This window comes from Littorina saxatilis, linkage group LG4, assembly GCF_037325665.1.
Source record: "Littorina saxatilis isolate snail1 linkage group LG4, US_GU_Lsax_2.0, whole genome shotgun sequence".
NCBI classification, from domain to species: domain Eukaryota; kingdom Metazoa; phylum Mollusca; class Gastropoda; order Littorinimorpha; family Littorinidae; genus Littorina; species Littorina saxatilis.
The window spans coordinates 42,322,859-42,342,858 of record NC_090248.1 but is presented as its reverse complement, the minus strand read 5'-3'; the positions used below and the strand labels follow the sequence as shown (position 1 = coordinate 42,342,858).

Sequence of the window (20,000 nt, the reverse complement as noted above, 5' to 3'; positions counted from 1 at the left end):
TCTAGAACCTCATTTTACCGTCTTCATTTAAGTTTTGATGACAATAGACGATGTTCAGAAATAATCTGTCGGGGTTGTATGAGTTTTGAAAAGTGAATACCCTTGCTTTTTTGGGTACAAATAAACGCCGCACACTGGCTCTTTGTCCACGTGTTTTAAACACACCCCTCGCTAGTGATTGGCCCGTGCATTGTTTGTCCCCCTGAAAGCAAGAGTATTCACTCTTGCACAACCCATACAAACCAGACAGAGTTATTTTCGGAATTCGTCTATTTGAATTGGGGTTTGACTGTATTGAAATAGCCCTGTCGATGTTCCTCGTGCAGGTGTTCCTGCCTTCCGGGCTACGTTGGTGACGGCGAAAAGAACTGTTTCGGCAACATTGTTCAAGTAAGTCAGCGCTCTGCATTATTGTTAAAGACTGGGATTGTGTACTTCCCCTGAAACCAAATATGTAAGCCAAAACAGATCTGTTCGGGCTGTACCTGTTATGCAAATGTGAACAAAGTACCAAGTAACCCACCACCTCACCAGCCACACAGTCAATCAACTATCCAACCAAACAACCGGTCCACCAATCAGTCAATCAATCAATCAATCAATCAATCAATGAAGTAAGCAATCTAACAACAACAAAACTACGACACCAAACAAACTAAAACAAAAAAACTAAAGTAACCAACCAACCAAGCAAACAAACAACTATCTACCTGACTGTCACTTACCGAATAGGCAAATTCAGTTCTGTGTTGGGCTACGTCTTAATCGTACTGCTTGTAAATTCTTTCTCTTCCTTTTGCAGCGACTGTCAGAACTGAACAGACAACATCCGACATTGCGAGGGCAGCTGTCCATGTCTCTCGGATTGATAGACCGGTTGTACAGAACAGCGATGGAGCAGCATGGGCCTTTTACTATCTTCATCCCCAACAACCGCGCATACAGGAGGGCACGAAAAGACTTTAAGGTCAGTTTGCACGGACAATAGCAAAGACTTTAAGGTCAGTTTACAATAGCACAGAAGAGAAGAGAAGAGGAGAGGAGAGGAGAGGAGAGGAGAGGAGAGGAGAGGAGAGGAGAGAAGACAAAACAAGACAAGACAAGACAAGACATTAAGACACGTCTAAATCTGTATTGATGAGGGTTACAGTTTAGCAAGTATACATGCTTTTATTTCATCTAGACCTCGTTCAAGACAGGGCTACTTGTATAGGGGCTGAAACCCCATTAACTTATGCGCTGCTTGATTGATTGATTGATTGATTGATTGAATGAATGATTTGCCTGCAGTATGCAGGCATAATGAGCGTAATCCACTGATTGATTGATTTATGTGCAGTATGCATGCAGATATTGAGCGCAGTGTATTGATTGAGTGATTGATTGATTGATTGTTTTCTCTGCAGTATGCAGACATGCCGAGCGCAGTCTACTGATTGATTGACTGACTTCTTTGCCTGTATAGTATGCAGACATACTCAGCGCAGTCTACTAATCTATTATTTGACTGACTGATTCCTTTGCAGTATGCAGACATGTTGAGCGCAAACTATTGATTGATTGATTGGTTAATTGACTGATTAATGGATTGCTTGCTTGATTGCTTGCTTGCTTGATTGCTTGCTTGATTGCTTGATTGATCTATTGATTGAATGATTGATTGATTGATTGAATGAATGATTGGTTGATTGATTGGTTAATTGATTGATTGGTTGATTGATTGATGGAATGATTGATTGATGGAATGATTGATTGATTGCTTGATTGCTTGATTGACCGATTTGCCTGCAGTATGCAGACATGCTGAAACAGCCTAGAAGGACTCGTCAATTGCTACGTCAGCACATACTGCTGGGTAAACTGACGCTGGAAGACCTGCAAGGGTATGACAACTACTACACACTGCAGGGAACCATTGCTGACCTGCAAGTCAGGGTGGTCAGTATACTATCCATCTGTCTGTCTGTCTGCGGCGCGAGCTCATGTGTGTGTGTGTGTGTGTGTGTGTGTGTGTGTGTGTGTGTGTGTGTGTGTGTGTGTGTGTGTGTGAGAGAGAGAGAGAGAGAAAGAGAGAGAGTGAGAGAGAGAGAGAGAGAGGGAGAGGGGGATGAGAAAGAGAGAGTGAGAAGGAGAGAGAGAGAGGGGGTGAGAAGAAGAGAGTAGAAGAGAGAGAGAGGGGGAGAGAGAGAGAGAGGGAGAGAGAGAGAGAGAGAGAGAGTGTATGAGAGAGAGAGAGAGAGAGAGAGAGAGAGAGAGAGAGAGAGAGAGAGAGAGAGAGAGAGAGATTGTGATGAGAAAGAGACAGAGAAGGACAGAGAGAGGGTGGTGAGAAAAAAAGAGAGAGAGATAAAGAGAGAGTGAGAGACAGACAGACAGAGACAGAGAGACAGAGATGATATATGTGAACTTGCTTACGTTCTGAATACGCATATGACTTATTAAACCGTCATTGTCAATTTGTCTCAGTGTTTTCTTGTAGCGGACTTGTTCGCCATAACAGATACTCGTTGTCTTTATTTCAGGCCAAAAACGTCTTCAAGTACAAAATCCGTGGCTTCTCAAACAAAGTCAAAGTGATATCACGTGACTTCCCGGCCTCCAATGGCATGATACATATCGTAAACGAACTGCTTATGAATGAACCCATTATCGTGGGCGACAAGACGGTAATTATTACTGTTGTTAAATGTGTTGTTGATGATGATGATGATGATGATGATGATGATGATGATGATGATGATGATGATGATGATGATGATGATGATGATGATGATGATGATGGTGATGATGATGCCTCAAAAGTTCAAATGAATTGACCCAAACCAGTTGAATTCTGAATTGACATTCTTTTTTTTCCGATACGTGACATTCCTTCAACGAAAAAAACCCGTTAGGCCAAACAAAAAATATAGGTGTGGTTAAGGTAACATAGCCACACAAAAAAAAAAAATAGGGTAGGAAGGTAGACAATCAATTTTTTTTTTAAACTTTTTTTTTCTAATGTGTACAAATTAAACCTACTTGACAGGGAAATAAGTGTGCGACTCGAGCGCTTTCGCTTTCATTGCGTTTTTTGCACTCGTTTTTTGTTGTTTTTGTTTTTGTTTTTTGGACAAATGTAGTACAAAGTTATAGGGTCGGCCCCTAAAAATAGGGTAGGTCGGGTTACCGTAACCACACCTATTTTTTTTAGGCCTTAGTCTTAATTACTCCGTCCCACCCCCACCCCTCCCTTCCCACACAAACACTGTAAAACTATAATCAACCGACGAATTAGACTTGTTTCGATTAGCAGTAAGGAAAGGGGAATGATTGCAATTGTACTTATTTTCGTTTTTGTCCACAGAAAACGGCAATGCAGCTAATTCAACAAGAGGGCCGTTTTAACCGTCTGCAAACTTTAATCAATGTGAGTGATTTTGTTTCCTCTCGGTACTGTTCAATTAATTCATACTGATACAGTCTTCCATTTTTAGTGATATGTCTCTGTAAGTTATTTATTAATGATTAAATACAGGAACATTTAAAAAAATGTTTGTGAACCTTTTTTGAATCTTATGAGTTAGTAAAAGTCGAATGTAGCAGCCTTTTGTTTGTTATTAGAAACTGTGTGAATATGTTTTTCGCGTAAGTTTTTTTCTTTCTTTCTGCTTATCAGTTGTGTATTCGATGTTGTACGTACTAATTCTTATGATTTATTGTAGGAATAGTCGCAAGCGCAATGCCATAACCCTTTTTTTAATCACGTTTAATCAAACTTGAATATTGCAATATCGTCTGCTGCAAATACTCAAGTTCAATTTCTTAAAGGCATATTCAGTCCCGCGTTAAACAATGTGACTCACGATCTCAGATTCAGCCAGGCATTTACATGGGAGAAAACCATCCCTCTTCTTGAACTCATTCTGAAAATTAAAAGCCAGTAGGCTCTCTGTGCAGATCAAATTGGAATTGTTGTTGTTTCTATGAATCATCTTCTTTCCTGACACTAATGGTAAATTGTGAAATTCATTTAAAAAAAAAAAAAAAAAAAATAACAACCTCAATCTGCACACGAAGCAGGCAATTAAAGATGTTAATTTTTGGTATATGTCTAAGTTGAAGGATGGTCTCATGCCACATATTCAAGAGCCTGGGTAGATCTGACATGGTAAGCCGAACTGTTTTCACGGGGACGACTAGGCCTATGTCTTATAAAGTATCCTAACTCTTTGTCAGAGCCTGGGAGTAGATCATGTCTTCGACCGAGACAACATCACCGTGTTCGCTCCAGAAAACGGAGGTTTGGACAATCTACCGGAGGGAACACTGGAGTACCTCACCACAGATGAGGCAAGCACTGAGAATTATTTGTCTTTCTTTTGTCTGTTTCACTTTCATGCATAATTGAATTAGTGCACACATTCTTTCATTCTTTCAACGGGGTTAGGAAAAAGTAGCTGACTCAGTGAATGGGGTTCTACCGATTTCTGCATTAAGAATAGCGCATCCCTTTCATTATACATTGCGACGTTGAAGGCACCGGTTGTTACCTACCCGCCATTTTACTACACCGTAGCTTTAGTGGTGGAAAATTGGGCTTTTTTAGAAGCGACAAATGCAACCCTCTGACCATAAAGGACATGTGAAGCGTGCTGATATCCGAAGTATTGACAATGACAATGACACGGACATTTCTTTATTTAACGAGGGTAATAGATTAAGCAGTGATCTGCTTTTTTACATCCAGCCCTCGCCATAAAGAGGGACTAACTTGAAAAAAAGGGAAACAAAGTACAGTTTAACAGATAATTGATGTATGACACATTGTACATTTTATGTACACAACATGCACGGCATAGAGGGAACTTTTTAGTTCATTGGTGTATTCGTAAAGAAAGACAACTTCCAGATTTAGCCCAGTGTACGCTTCGCCGTCACACTGAATGACTCTTAAAATGTTCACACTTCCTTCCGTATGTGACGTCATTTCCACTGGGCCATTATGGGACTATGCCTGAAAACAGATGGGAAAACAAGCCGGTGGATGCTTTGGACTTAGACTTGATCACCTCAGCGGTCTAAAAGTAAAAAGTGATATTCCCAAAATGAACAAAAAGATCACTAATTTTAAGACATTTAGTAGAAATCTTACGCAAAGATTTATTTGTGAAAAGTATAACGCAGTTATGAATAATACATTATTTAAATTTTACAAGGATTGGCGCCTGTATCTGCATGTTTTGATGTAACTCTTAGGTTATTTTTTTTCTTACATACTTTTGATACTGCGACCACCAAGCCCTGATCCCCCCCAAACCCACCCAGCCACCCACCCCATGTGTGTTGTAATTGTCCAAGTGTGTTTCTGTTTTATGTTTTTGTCCCCTTGTTTAGGTGATGTCCTGTAATGTACAGCATATACATGTAAAAACAAAAACAAATCCACAAAAAGAGAAAAAAAAGAAAAAAGAAAAAAAAAATGTAATATTCCCTCCAATTGCCAAAGTCTTGCTTTCAAGTGTGGTAGTTCCTTGGCTTCAGACTTCTCAAAATGAAATGTTCGACCCCCCGAGAAAAAACTTCTTGTAACATTACAACCAGGATTGATTCGTTTTCACCTATGAAAGATAGGTAGCTTTAACTTTGTACATGTATACTATTCAAACAAGAATGTTTGTCATCATTTTCACGAGTTTTCATTCACAAGCACCTGGGAAATAAATCTCATGTTCCCCAGGCAATAAATCCCCGGTTACCATAGTTGCAGGAAGCAGGTTATACATGTATGGATAATCAAAAGCAAACCCAATAGAAACGCTCGGGGATTCTTCGGCTCTTTTCATTGGCGTTTCCCCAGACCTAAACAGACGACACGACACTGCTTTGCAAAGTTCCACAAACGAACTGGCAAACTGGCAAAAGTAAACCAAAAAAACAAAACTACTTCATGAAAGATCATAAATTCATAATAAACAAATGAAACCTACCGATATGTTATGTCTTCTTACAAAGTCATGGAGTGCGTGTATCTGTGTTTGGATACACAGACGTTCGGAGAAACACAAACGTCAAGTTCAAGTCAAACCAATTGACCCCTGACACACACATTTTGACCCGTGCACAAGACGTTGTATCGATAAACGAAGCGCAAATAAGAAATAATAATAAAAACAAAGAAAATAGCAATAAGACATGCAAACATCTAACAAAGCCGAGCAAGCAGAATGACAGGTCTAATGAAAAACAAAGAGGCACTGAGTCGGAAACAAGATCGCGATTCTTTCCTACGCTGCACGACGCAACTCTTCTGTGACCTTTGACCCAACGTAGCTTCCACATTCGATCACTTAGCAACTGACAGCCGAGGGGGTGGAATACCGAGATGAACCTACAGAACTGTGCATCCTCAAACCTGACATATTCATCCCAACATTTTATGAACTCAAAAACACAGAAAGTTGCTTTCACACGCCAGCTTTGCTTGCCAGTGATTATCAAAACGGAACTCGTGTGGTTATCAAAACGATACTCGTGTTTCAAAGCATGGCTCCCTGTGTTGATTGTGCACTTATTTTCTCACTATCAAAATGATGACAAAAACGATGTTTGGATGTCTGTTGTCAGACCAGCTTTTTTGTCGGTCCTCGGGGGGCATATCGACTTTTGTTTCATATTTATTGACCGCTGCCTTCGGCCTTGGTCAATAAATATGAAACAAAAGACGATATGCTCCCCTTCGGACCGACAAAAAAGCTGGTCTGTCAACAACCCATCAAACATCTTATGATGTTAATTTTCGCCTGTGCTTTCAGGAAGGGAAGGAAAAGCTGAGGACACTGTTGGAGAATCACATCTTTGCCGGCAGAGTAAGTACTCCATGTTACTGCAAACTATATTGTAATCGGGTGTTGTTTTTTCGACACAAGCTGGACTTTTCTCTTGAGCTATACTAGCGTGTGTTATTATATATGCACTGGACTATATTTTATTGTATTGCATTGCCTTGCAATATACTGTCTTTATTGCATTGAACGGCATTGCATTGCATTGCATTGCATTGTATTGTGTTGTGTTGTGTTGTGTTGTGTTGTGTTGTGTTGTGTTGCATTGCTTTGTATTGCATTGCATTGCATTGTATTGTATTGTAATGTATTGTATTGCTTTGTAGTGCATTGCATTGCATTGCATTGCATTGTATTGAATGTATTCCGTCGAGATATAACCTTGAACGGTTGAAAACGACGTTAAACACCAAATAAAGAAAGAAATTGAATGTATTGTATTGTATTGTATTGTATTGCATTGCATTGTATTGTATTGTATTGTATTGTATTGTATTGTATTGTATCGTATTGTATTGTATTGTATTGTATTGTATTGTTTTGCATCATATCGTACGAGGTAAAAGACACGAAATTAGATCGAGATGCCATTTCAACTTTATTCTCATCCACAATAGTGTTTTAAGACCTGGAGGAATCTTCTCTGTTTCAGATAAGCGTCACGGACTTGGTCAGTATGAAAAGGATTCACTCTGTCGCCAACTACGCATTTGATGTTTCCATAACTGATGTGGTATGTTCTTGTTAGTTTTCTTTGTTAATTTTATAAGGTTTAATCATGTAGACACACAGACAAGACAGACAGACAGACAGACAGACATAGGCAACCCTGTGCACAGTAACATGCAAATACATTAACACAGACATACGCAAGAGCATATAGAGACAGACACAGCCAGCCAGCCAGCCAGCCAGACAGGCACACAGACAGACACAGAGAGAAAGAGAGACAGAGACAGACAGACAGAAAGACAGACAGACAGCCAGCCAGCAAGACACACAGACAGACAGAGAGACAGAGACAGAGACAGACATACAGACAGACAGACAGACAGACAGACACACAGACACAGAGAGAGAGAGAGAGAGAGAGAGAGAGAGAGAGAGAGAGAGAGAGAGAGAGAGAGAGAGACAGACAGACAGACAGACAGACAGACAGACAGAGACAGACAGACAGACAGACAGACAGAGACAGACAGACAGACAGACAGACAGACAACCACTCGAACAGTGACACTAACATTAACGCAGACATATTTTATTTTATTGTATATAGTCCAATGGAACCAATAAACAAATTAACAAAACAAATAAACAAACAGGCAACGAACAAAGAAGCTCAAGCTTAAAGCCAACAACCTCAATACCCACTCCCCTCCCCCTAACCACCCCCACCCCCTCCCACCCCCACCCCCACCCCGCCCCAACAAAACCTAACCGAGAGTATTAATTGAACAATAAAAAACCTGATCATCACATCAACCTTGCTTTTCCAGGGTCGCATACAGCTGATGGGGAAGGTGAACATTTCCCAGACAGACATCCCTTGCAGGAACGCCGTGTACTACCACATTGACGGACCCCTCATCCCCGATGAGCTAGCCGACATACTGCCCAGTCGATGTGACATCGTCAGAAACACCACTATCAAGGTACATGAGGTATGATGTGACATCGTCAAAAACACCACTATCAAGGTACATGAGTTATGATGTGCCATCGTCAAAAACACCACTATCAAGGTACATGAGTTATGATGTGACATCGTCAAAAACACCACTATCAAGGTACATGAGGTATGATGTGACATCGTCAAAAACACCACTATCAAGGTACATGAGTCATTGTGTGACATCGTCAAAAACACCACTATCAAGGTACATTGTGTGACATCGTCAAAAACACCACTATCAAGGTACATGAGTCATTGTGTGACATCGTCAAAAACACCACTATCAAGGTACATGAGTCATTGTGTGACATCGTCAAAAACACCACTATCAAGAAACATGAGGTATGATGTGACATCGTCAAAAACACCACTATCAAGGTACATGAGTCATTGTGTGACATCGTCAAAAACACCACTATCAAGAAACATGAGGTATGATGTGACATCGTCAAAAACACCACTATCAAAGTACATGAGTTATGATGTGACATCGTCAAAAACACCACTATCAAGGTACATGAGTTATGATGTGACATCGTCAAAAACACCACTATCAAAGTACATGAGTTATGATGATATCGTCAAAAACACCACTATCAAGAAACATGAGGTATGATGTGACATCGTCAAAAACACCACTATCAAAGTACATGAGTTATGATGTGACATCGTCAAAAACACCACTATCAAGGTACATGTTATGATGTGACATCGTCAAAAACACCACTATCAAGGTACATGAGTTATGATGTGACATCGTCAAAAACACCACTATCAAAGTACATGAGTTATGATGTGACATCGTCAAAAACACCACTATCAAGGTACATGAGTTATGATGTGACATCGTCAAAAACACCACTATCAAAGTACATGAGTTATGATGTGACATCGTGAAAAACACCACTATCAAAGTACATGAGTTATGATGTGACATCGTCAAAAACACCACTATCAAGGTACATGAGTTATGATGTGACATCGTCAAAAACACCACTATCAAGGTACATGAGTTATGATGTGCTCGATAAGACATCCGAAACAGGTAGCAGGGCTGGACCTAGTGCAAACAAAGGCAAGGGCTTCTAATATGAGGCAGGGGTACAGGGGCTGGACAGGCGGGGAGTAGGGGGTGCCATTGCCTTCCAGATGCTGTTGAGGTTTAGCTTTGAAAGGGGAATTTTTGGATTATTCCTTGAGAAACAAAAGGTACATTTCCTGGTAAGAAGGATGTTGGGGAGGGGGGGGGGGGGGGGGGGCACTTTGACCCAGCCTTGGGTTGACTGCTAAGGTTCCTCAATCAAGAATCTAGAATCAAGAAAGATTAGTCATTAGAACGTTTCATTGTAGACACAAATTCGTGCATGATTCCTTCTGAAATACAGAACCCAAAAACGTAAAAGGTCATTGCAACGTTTCATTATAGAGAAAATAATCGTGTATGATGCGTTTTAAAATTAAGAATATAAAAACAAGAAAAGTTAGTTATTGGAATAACAATCTTAAATGATTCGTTCCAAACTCAAGAATCTAAAAACAAGAAAGTGAAGTTATTGGAACGTTTCATCATAGAAAAAAAAACCAAAACAATCGTGAATGATTGGTTCTAAAATCAAGAAATCAAAAAACATGAAAGAGTCATTGAAATGTTTCATTTGAGACAAAACAATTGTGAATGTTTCCATTTGACTTATGATAGACTCAGTATTTTGTTCATGTCCCTGTTTGTCTAATCTACTTTGGCCCACACAAAAAAAAGGTGTGGTTACGGTAGCCCCCCCAAAATAGGGTAGGAAGGTAGGCAATCATTTTTTTTTAAATATTTTTTTTTCTAATGTGTACAAATTAAACCTACTTGACAGGGAAATAAGTGTGCGACTCGAGCGCTTTCGGGTTCATTGCGTTTTCTGCACTGGTTTTTTTTTTGTTTTTTTTTGTTTTGTTTTGTTGACAAATGTAATAAAAAGTTATAGGGTCGGCCCTACACACGATTATGTCCCCCGCAAGACCAACCACATGGTATATGTGTCTCCAAATTAATGCCTTAAAATAGTAGATAACCAGACTTTCTTGTATTGAAGTGTATGACCGATACTTTTTTTTTGCATTGGATCAGCCAGTTTCCTTACCATTTATACTCTCGTGTACTACATAAGAGAAGACATTTCACCAAGACAGGTCAGAAATACTGTTCCCCACGTTAAAAATGATAAAATAACACAAAGCACGGTCAACAGAAGGGCTTAAATCTTCTTGCTTGTCAAAGTCTAACTACTTGTGGATACTGCTTTCCATTTTTAAGTTTCAGCTTAGCTTAGTTTAGACTCACGATGGGTACAAAGATCAACAGTGAAATTTGACGGGGTAAGATCCCCCGCAGCTTGGTCAAAAATGCGGGGGACCTTATCTGGTGTCTGTGGGGGACGTTACCCACTGAGAATCGAGTATCACAAAATAACGCTAGATTAGAGCAGCTTATCAGCGATGCTGGTGCCCCAAACCGCGCATACAAGTCTGCAAGGTATCGAAGATTGAACTGTGAGTATTAGAATAGTGATTCAAAAGGTAATTCTGGGTTAATTTGTAAGACATTGAGACCTCTCTGCGTAATTTTGGCGGACTTCGGCAGAAAATCGAACGCCACTGTTCACGAGTACACAACAAGACCAAATTAAAAGATTGTACTTATAGCCTAGGTAATTCTGCTTCGGACTATCTATAATAGATAATGTGATCTGCCATAAAATACCTTCACAGGGGAATTCTTTTACGATATATCAAATCTGCTTCCGCGTGCGAGGGACATAATCGTGTGTAGCGCCTGCGGTGGACACAACTAGGCGTTCCACGATCCAGGGCGTGCACCTGAGAGAATAACAAGCATTGACATGAACAAGCGACTTTCATTCTCAAAACCCACCATGGCAACCTAATCACAAACGCATTCACTTAACAACTACCCACAGTCTCAGAGTAACCTTCTGACTATGCAACCAAGGAATCGATGGCCAATCTTTTCCCTTTCTAGCAACCAGTCAAGCCTACCAAGTGACCGCCTGTAAGCCTGTACTTAGACAAGTAGAAACTATTATGTGAGCACAAAAAATACTAGACGAGAAGAAAAATACTGAATGGAATCAGCATAAGAAATACAGGCCAGTCAGAAAGAACAGAGGGAGAGAGAGAGAGAGAGAGAGAGAGAGAGAGAGAGAGAGAGAGAGAGAGAACGAGAGAGAGAGACAGAGACAGACAGAAGCTAAGTTAAGAATAAACTCCTGTTGTGCAGCGGGTTAAAGTATTCCCTCATACCTCGGAGATATACCTTCAGTCGCTCGCAGCGACGTCACGTGACGGAAAGAATGTTATCACACCATTGAAATGACATTCTTTCCGTCCCCTATAGGCGACGAAATAGGTCAAATTTTGTTCACTTTTTAGTGGAAAATGCTTCGACGCCGGAGCGGGTACTGGACCCAGTGCCGTTCTAGTGCAAGTGCACTACAAAGGCACTGCACCCAGTGCCGATAAGCGACAGCATTTTGTTCCACCATCTAAAATGTCACGTGACGTCGCTGCGAGCGAGTGAAGGTATATCTCCGAGGTATGAGGGAATACTTTATCCCGCTGCGCAACAGGAGTTTATTTTTCACTTCTCTTCGGTCGTAGCGGTGTGTAATACCTCGAGACAGAGACACGGAGAGAGAGAGAGAGAGAGAGAGAGATAGAGAGAGAGAGAGATGGAGATAGAAAGAGAGAGAGAGAGAGAGAGAGACAGAGAGAGAGAGAGAGAGAGAGAGAGAGAGAGAGAGATTCAGATTCAGATTCAGATTCAAAACTTTAATACAAAGGGATAAAGGTTTTAGGCAATGCCTAATCTTCCAACCTGTCCCTTTTAGACATACATGACATTATACATTACAATTATATATTCATATAACATGTATTGAACAGCCAAACGAATAACTAATTAACTAAGAATTTGTAATCAGGTTAAAAGTAACAAAACACTAGTTATAATAACGTGGTTCATTGATTAATAAAATGATGATTAAGATGTTATGCAGTAACAGTTATGATTTTAAAGCGTAGGGAGAGAATTATTTTTGACAAAGATATTTTCGAACATTTTTTTTAAAAGATGAAAGGGTTTGACATGTTTTACAGTACATTGGAAGTATATTCCACACAAGCGATCCCCAGTAGGATAAACTAGATTTATACAAATCAATGCGTGGGAGCGGTAGCGTATAATTCAAAAGCCTCGCTCTACCAGGAGGACGCTCAAACAGGTCTTGGATGTATGAAGGTGTTTCATGGTTGTACATTTTAAACATGAAAACACTAGCATTTAAAAAGAACTGCTGATGTAGCGGAAGAATGTTCAGTTGAGTGTATTTTTCTTGAGTAGTCATATTGGGATCTCGGTTTAATAACTTTACACCTCTCTTGTGAAGTGTGTTTATTTTCTTTATATGAACATCACTGGCATTGCACCAGACAGTAGATGCATAGCAAATGTGAGAGAGACAGTGTGCGTGGAAAAACATTTTGAGGGCATCCACAGAAACAACGCACCAGAGCTTGTTAAGTAAGAAAAGGTTCCTAGAAACTCGTTTATAAACTGTATCAATGTGAGAGCGCCAGTTAAGTTCATCATCAATTACAACTCCAAGCACACGGTGTTGATGGACTTGAGCAATGCTAACTGTACCATGCATAAGATCAAGGCTCAGAGGCTGTCGCTGGTGTTTTTGTCTTGTGGTTATTAACATGCTTTTTGTTTTCTTAGGATGCAGTGCCATTCTGTTACAATTACACCAATCATTAATATTTGCTATACTTTCTTGGAGTACTTTTCTTATGAGATTTATATCTGTATTACTGCTGTGAAGTGTTGAGTCATCCGCAAAAAGATCAAGTACAGCATTTTCTTGTTTGAGGTGTAATGGTAAATCATTAATGTATAGTCCAAACAGTAAGGGACCAAGGATAGAACCTTGTGGGACTCCACATTTTACAGTGCCTTGTGATGAATATGAACCGTTTAGGTAGACTGCTTGTTTCCTATCTGACAGATATGATGTAAAAAAGGACACAGATGAGCTATTTTGAGAGAGAAAGAGAGAGAGAGAGAGAGGGAGAGAGAGAGAGAGAGAGAGAGAGAGAGAGAGAGGGAGAGAGAGAGAGAGTGAGAGAGAGAGAGAGAGAGAGAGAGAGAGAGAGAGAGAGAGAGAGAGGGAGGGGGGGGGGGGGGGGAGGGGTCACAGACAGCTAGGCGAGTGGCGAGCCGGTTTGTGAGCTGAATTTAATGCGCAGTCGAGATATAGCACCACGTTAAAGAAAAATGCTCACGTGTACTAAAAACTGACTTGCTGTACAACCGAGTGGCAGCGTCCCACCGCAGTGTAATGCAAAAAAATGTTAAAGAGAAAAAACCCGCTATTTTTCAAAAGAAATGTGCTTCTTTGTCTGAAATAAGCGCCTGGTCGCTGCTGGTATTGAGTTGTACAATAAGCCCATCTAAAGAGAAAACGATAATTATATTGCTCTTTCACGTGGTACGAACATCTCGAGGAAGAACTGTCTCTTCATTAAACTCATCCGAGGGGGACTGAATGTATAGCGCCAGCGAACTCCAAGAAGACGAAGATTAAACTCCTAAACGAAGCGACTTTTTCCCATTTCGTCGCACGCCCAAAACAGGCAGACAGATAGATATACCCATATATACAAAACAAATACACAGACAGCTAAACAGACAGACGCACGGACACATAGACAGCCAAACAGACCGACAGACAGACCGACCGACAGACAGACAGACAGACAGACAGACCGACCGACAGACAGACAGACAGACAGACAGATATAGGTTTCTGATTGTTTTTCTCTGTGCAGGGACGCTGTACGCTTTGCGACGGAGATTTGCACTGTCCCCTGAAATCAGACAAATTCGACGTAAGTTCTTTTACGTGTGTTGATTTTCTTAAGAGGATAATAAGCGAATATTCTATCTTTAAAAAAACCTACTTTTTTCTAGATTTATTGGCATTTTCCATATATGATTTAGCTGAATTTTATATGTGTGTTTGTTTGGGTTAGTATCATTTCATTTGTTATTTTTGTCCTATTTTTGTCCTTCAAACTCTCTTTAATGTTTGCAATGATAGTAAATTTGTCCGCCATGCTTCTTTGCCTGTAAATGTCATTTTTCTAGTTCCTGTTTTCTGATGACTAATTTCCCTTTTTAATTACATCAGAACCAAAAAAATGTGACTGCCACTCCCTACAGTGTACGACCAAAAAAGAGAAACAATGTTCTTCGAGTTTTCTCAGATTGTCGTTGTTGGTTTTATAGAGAGTATACTTGCATTTTGTTTGTTTGTTGTGGATTCTTGTCATAGATGTGCGAGATTTACGTGGAAGCTTTGTTAACCGCAACATCAGGATTAATGTTACCCCCTCCCCCCTTTCACGTCCCTCCTATTTAAGAATTCTTCCTTGATTAAACCTTGCTTTAACAGTTTTTATGTTCATAATCTCTGACTCCATGTTACGAATACCCCCTGTTTAAGACGTGTTTTCCCCCCATTTTTTTGGAGGTCTTAAAAGGGACGTGTCACTGTAATATATAATCTGTATTTTTTTATTCTGTGCAGGGGGAGGTAGCGGAGGCCTGCTATTTCTGGGGGACGATGAGTGGAGTCGTCGCTGAGGTCCCTGGATGCCAGCCCATCTGCGTCCGGACCTATACGGTATGCTATAGCATTCTCTTCTGTGGTATGTTATGGATTTATTTAACCCCAAGAACGTAGAAGATGCAGGGAGCTAAATGCTAGTACTCTCTTCTGTGGTCTATAATTGATGTATTTAATCCCAGCAACGTAGAAAAGGTAGGGAGCTAAATGCGAGCACTTTCTTCTGTGGTATATTATGGATGTATTTAACCCCAGCAACGTTTAAGAGGTAGGGAGCTAAATGCGAGCACTCTCTTCTTTGGTATGTTATGGATTTATTTAATCTCAGTAACGTAAAAACCGGCACGGTTGGCCTAGTGGTAAGGCGTCCGCCCCGTGATCGGGAGGTCGTGGGTTCGAACCCCGGCCGGGTCATACCTAAGACTTTAAAATTGGCAATCTAGTGGCTGCTCCGCCTGGCGTCTGGCATTATGGGGTTAGTGCTGGGACTGGTTGGTCCGGTGTCAGAATAATGTGACTGGGTGAGACATGAAGCCTGTGCTGCGACTTCTGTCTTGTGTGTGGCGCACGTTATATGTCAAAGCAGCACCGCCCTGATATGGCCCTTCGTGGTCGGCTGGGCGTTAAGCAAACAAACAAACAAAAAGTAAGGTGAAAGAGGTAGGGAGCTAGCAAGCCCAAAATACCAGATACTAAATTCTGCAACCGAGTAAAATCCAGTACAGTCAAACCTGCCCTTGCGCCCACCTCTTCAAAGCGACCACCTGCCCACAACGACCATCCCGATGATTCCAGAAAAGCGTTTCTACTACAAAATTCACCTTCTATATCTATATACGGCTTGTGTGTGTGTGTGTGTGTGTCTGTCTGTCTTTCTGTCACTTCGCGATGCACGGCCAAAGTTCTCGATGGATCTGCTTCAAATTTGGTGGGCATATTCAGGTAGACCCCGGACACAATCTGGTCGATGAAAATTTTCAACACGTGCTCTCAGCGCGCAGCGCTGAACCGATTTTGGTTTTTCTGTAGATCCATTCCCAGTAACTCTTCCTTATCTTCTCCAGTGTTTTGCGCGTTTATCTCCCTTCCTTCGTGTGGCGTCAATCGCGAAGCGGGTATTCATCTAGTTCCAAAACTAGCGACCACTTTTGATCATCCCTTGAGTGGTCGTTTTGGACGGGTTTGACTGTACTTAAGGACACGCTCTTTTCCGTGTAAACTATTCGGCCAGGTAGAGAGCTGGTCAGGCCTTTACGTGAGACAGGGCCACCCCTCCACTTGGACACATGCCAAACTTCAAACCGGGCCAGGCCTGAGATAGTGAGCAGACCTGATTTGTGACCCTCCACCACGGAATGAGTTGCATGTCACCTTTGCATGATTTTCATAGTTTTACAATTTCATAAAGAGTTTTTTATGCTCTATCCAGTGGTGAAAACCGTTTTAGAAAAGAGCGAACACTGTTTGAGTTATAAGCCTGTGACTAAGGTGACCCTCACACTGTTACCAGACACGCCCCGGACTTATATTAAGCCTAGGGCAGAACCGCGCGAGGTGACATGCGACTCATTTCGTGGTGGAGGGTCACATTTCACCAGAAGGAAAGTGCCTTTAAACATAACTGCTAAGCAGCAGAATGATGTGCAGTACATAAATATATATGCGTTTAAATGCAACAAAATGTGATTGACTGTCACAGACAGGGGAGGCTATATCAAACTGTTTGCAAGGCGGCCTATTGCATAACCAGTGCGCTTGTAACGGCAGCTGTTTTACATCTTCATTATCATTTTCTTTCTTTGCAGATTCCCAAATGTTGTCCCGGGTTTCATGGCAAAGACTGTCGGTCATGTCCTGGCGGTCACAAAAACCCGTGCAACGGTCACGGCGAGGTGAGATTTAGCGAGATTTAGTGAGATTCCGCGAGAGCAGATCTGATTTCACCGCTCATGACGGGAATCAAATTTGTGTTGTTTTGGGGGCCGGCTTGCTGTCATGCGATCCTGCCGGGGAATTGTATTTCTTGATTCTTCTTGACATGATCTTTATTCATTGGTGTGGTGTTGTTTCTTGTTTGAGTTGTGTTTTAGCGACATCTTGTTTCAATTTCAGTTTCTAGTTTGTTTTTGTTTTGTTTGGTCTTTAACCTTGGAAAGATGCTTGGATTTCTTTTGTAATGAGCTCGAAGAACTATGCTGTGCTTCTTTTTAATGACACGTAGATTTGTAGTTGCACAAAGGTTCAGGGACACAGAGACGCAGATATACACTCAGATAAACGTAAACACACACATACACCGACACACACGTACACACACACACACGCACACCCACACAAACACACACACACACGCACGCACGCACACACACACACAATCACACAAACAAACAAACACACACACACACACACTACACACACACACACACACACACACACACACGCACACACTCCCCCCCACCCCCAACAACAACATTGTTTCGTACTGTATTTCTTAGATTTGTAAGGATAGGAGACTGCTCATTCTCCCTATATTTGCCTGTCTTTCCCGTGGGAATGTCTGCATGCTGTTAGGCTTGGGTCTTTTCCTCCTCTGTTTTTAGTATTCCTCAATAGCATTCTTGCACGCAAGTTGTGTTAGTGCGGGTAATTGTGTTTGAAACCTGATCAGGGCGGGAATAATGGTCAATTCTTCTTTGGTGATAACATGGGCCGAAGAATGCCGGCATGAACGTTAGTTTTTGGATGGAATATGTAATTTAGCTGTCGCGTCTTGCAATGTTGTGCAGAAGCCCTGAATTATTAGGTGTTTTTTTCCGTTTTTGTTGTTGTTTTTTTAAATCCGGGAAACCGAAGGGGGTTGGCAAATAAGTTCGACATCCGTCTACTGTTTATAATCAATTCAATTTTTCTTTGTTTAGGCAAACTTTTAGCAACCTTTGCAATTCGATTCCCACGTTTCCCAGATACGGTATAATTATATGCGTGGTTACAATCGTACTGAAGATGCGGTTGTCTCGCATGCCGAATTGGTGTGGGTGGGGTTACAGTCAAGGAGGGAATGGGGCGGGTAGGGGTCGTCGGTTGGGGGGGGGGGGGGGGTAATAGGCAGAAAAGAGAGAAAGAGATCTGAAATGAACTGAAGTGAACTGAAGAGAGAGAGAGACATACATATTAACAGAGAATGAGAGAGAGAGAGAGAGAGAGAGAGAGAGAGAGAGAGAGAGAGAGAGAGAGAGAGAGAGAGAGAGAGAGAGAGAGAGAGAGAGAGAGAGAGAGAGAGAGAGAGAGGGGGGGGGGGGGGTGGCGACGATGATAACGAGACCATAGGCCAAGCAAAATGATAAACAGGGAAACAAGATACGAAACGAACAAAGAAACAAACAAAACTGTGTTTGCTTTGACCCAATCGTCATCGCAGTCGCCGACCTTGACTTTTTTGTTTTTAATGTTTTCTGTTGTTCGTTTGTTTGTTTGCGTGTTTTGTTGTTTTGACAAAAAAAGTAGACACAAAAGTTGTTCGCATGAAAGACCCCCTCTTAAAAAAACCAGCAAAACCAAAAATCACCACAAACAACACGACCACAACAATCACAACAACAACAACAGCAACAACAACAACAACAAAAACAACACTTCTCTACTGAGCAACACGTGAGACATATTCTAGAGGAAGCAGGCATTACATTTTGACCTGTTTTTCTTTATTTCATTTCAGTGTATGGACGAGAGGTTTGGGACTGGATTTTGCCTGTGTGATCGAAACTTTCGTGGCGAAAAGTGCGAACTGTGTATGGATCGCAAGAACTTCGGACCAAACTGCACTGATCGTAAGTTTTTCTTTCACATATATATTTTCAGTGTTTATTTAAAGGCACATTTCTCCTTGTGTAAACACAACAGTTCGACCGAACCTCTCAGATCGGGCCATGATTTTACATGGGATAATGTCATCCCTCCATTTGGTCAGATAGCAAAAATGATCAGCCTGTATGCTGGCTCTCTTTGCAAATATGTGACCCTCCACCACGAAATGAGTCGCATGTCACCTCGCGCGGTTCTGCCCAAGGCTTAATATAAGTCCGGGGAGTGTCTGGTAACAGTGTGAGGGTCACCTTAGTCACAGGCTTATAACTCAAACAGTGTTCGCTCTTTTCTAAAACGGTTTTCACCACTGGATAGAGCATAAACAATTCTTTATGAAAATGTAAAAATATGAAAATCATGCAAAGGTGACATGCGACTCATTCCGTGGTGGAGGGTCACGTATATTTTGTTCTTATCAATTCAATTTCGTAAAGGCAGATCTGAGATGGTGAGCCGGACTGTATTACGGGAAGAAGAATTGCTTTCAATTCTTCTTCCTGAATGATTGTTCGTATTGTGTTTTGTCTCCATGCTTGTTTTTATTAAAAATGAGTCGATGTTTTTTGCACCTATAATCAGGGCTGGTCCCAATGTAGCCGATTTTTCTGTCGCAAATGATGTGGATTGTCGCAGGCGCAGTTACTCGCTGATACTATCAGTATGGTCTGTCGTAGTTTGTTGCACAACATAGTTTATGACATGTTGCCCAAAATGCTACAAATGCTCAGCCCTCATGATTATTGACATATACATGACTACATAATGCGGGCAAATGTGAAAAATTACGTGCCATGGTCATTCATGTTACTATTCGTTGAATACTTTGAACAGTCAGTCAGTTTTGCTATTACCACCGGGGACCTGGAGAAGAAAGAATCATTTTAACATTTGTAGTCTCGCTTTCCGGGCTGACAATATAGACGTGTGATCGACAAGAAGAAG

General features: G+C 41.2%; 1 protein-coding gene across 1 annotated transcript in view; it reads left to right on the top strand.

Annotated features, from left to right (window-relative positions):
* The window catches only part of LOC138964775 (stabilin-2-like), a 28,226-nt gene that overhangs the window by 6,972 nt on the left and 1,254 nt on the right, over nt 1-20,000 (top strand). Inside the window, exons 8-20 of the mRNA XM_070336814.1 lie at nt 327-390; nt 803-967; nt 1,792-1,938; nt 2,523-2,666; nt 3,347-3,409; nt 4,219-4,332; nt 6,795-6,848; nt 7,477-7,557; nt 8,321-8,476; nt 14,395-14,454; nt 15,156-15,251; nt 17,000-17,086; nt 18,910-20,000. The exon at nt 18,910-20,000 is cut by the window's right edge and continues 1,254 nt beyond it. Of these exons, the coding sequence (XP_070192915.1) occupies nt 327-390; nt 803-967; nt 1,792-1,938; nt 2,523-2,666; nt 3,347-3,409; nt 4,219-4,332; nt 6,795-6,848; nt 7,477-7,557; nt 8,321-8,476; nt 14,395-14,454; nt 15,156-15,251; nt 17,000-17,086; nt 18,910-19,266 (1,588 nt within the window). The 3' untranslated portion in view covers nt 19,267-20,000. The remainder of the gene's footprint in view (nt 1-326; nt 391-802; nt 968-1,791; nt 1,939-2,522; nt 2,667-3,346; nt 3,410-4,218; nt 4,333-6,794; nt 6,849-7,476; nt 7,558-8,320; nt 8,477-14,394; nt 14,455-15,155; nt 15,252-16,999; nt 17,087-18,909) is intronic.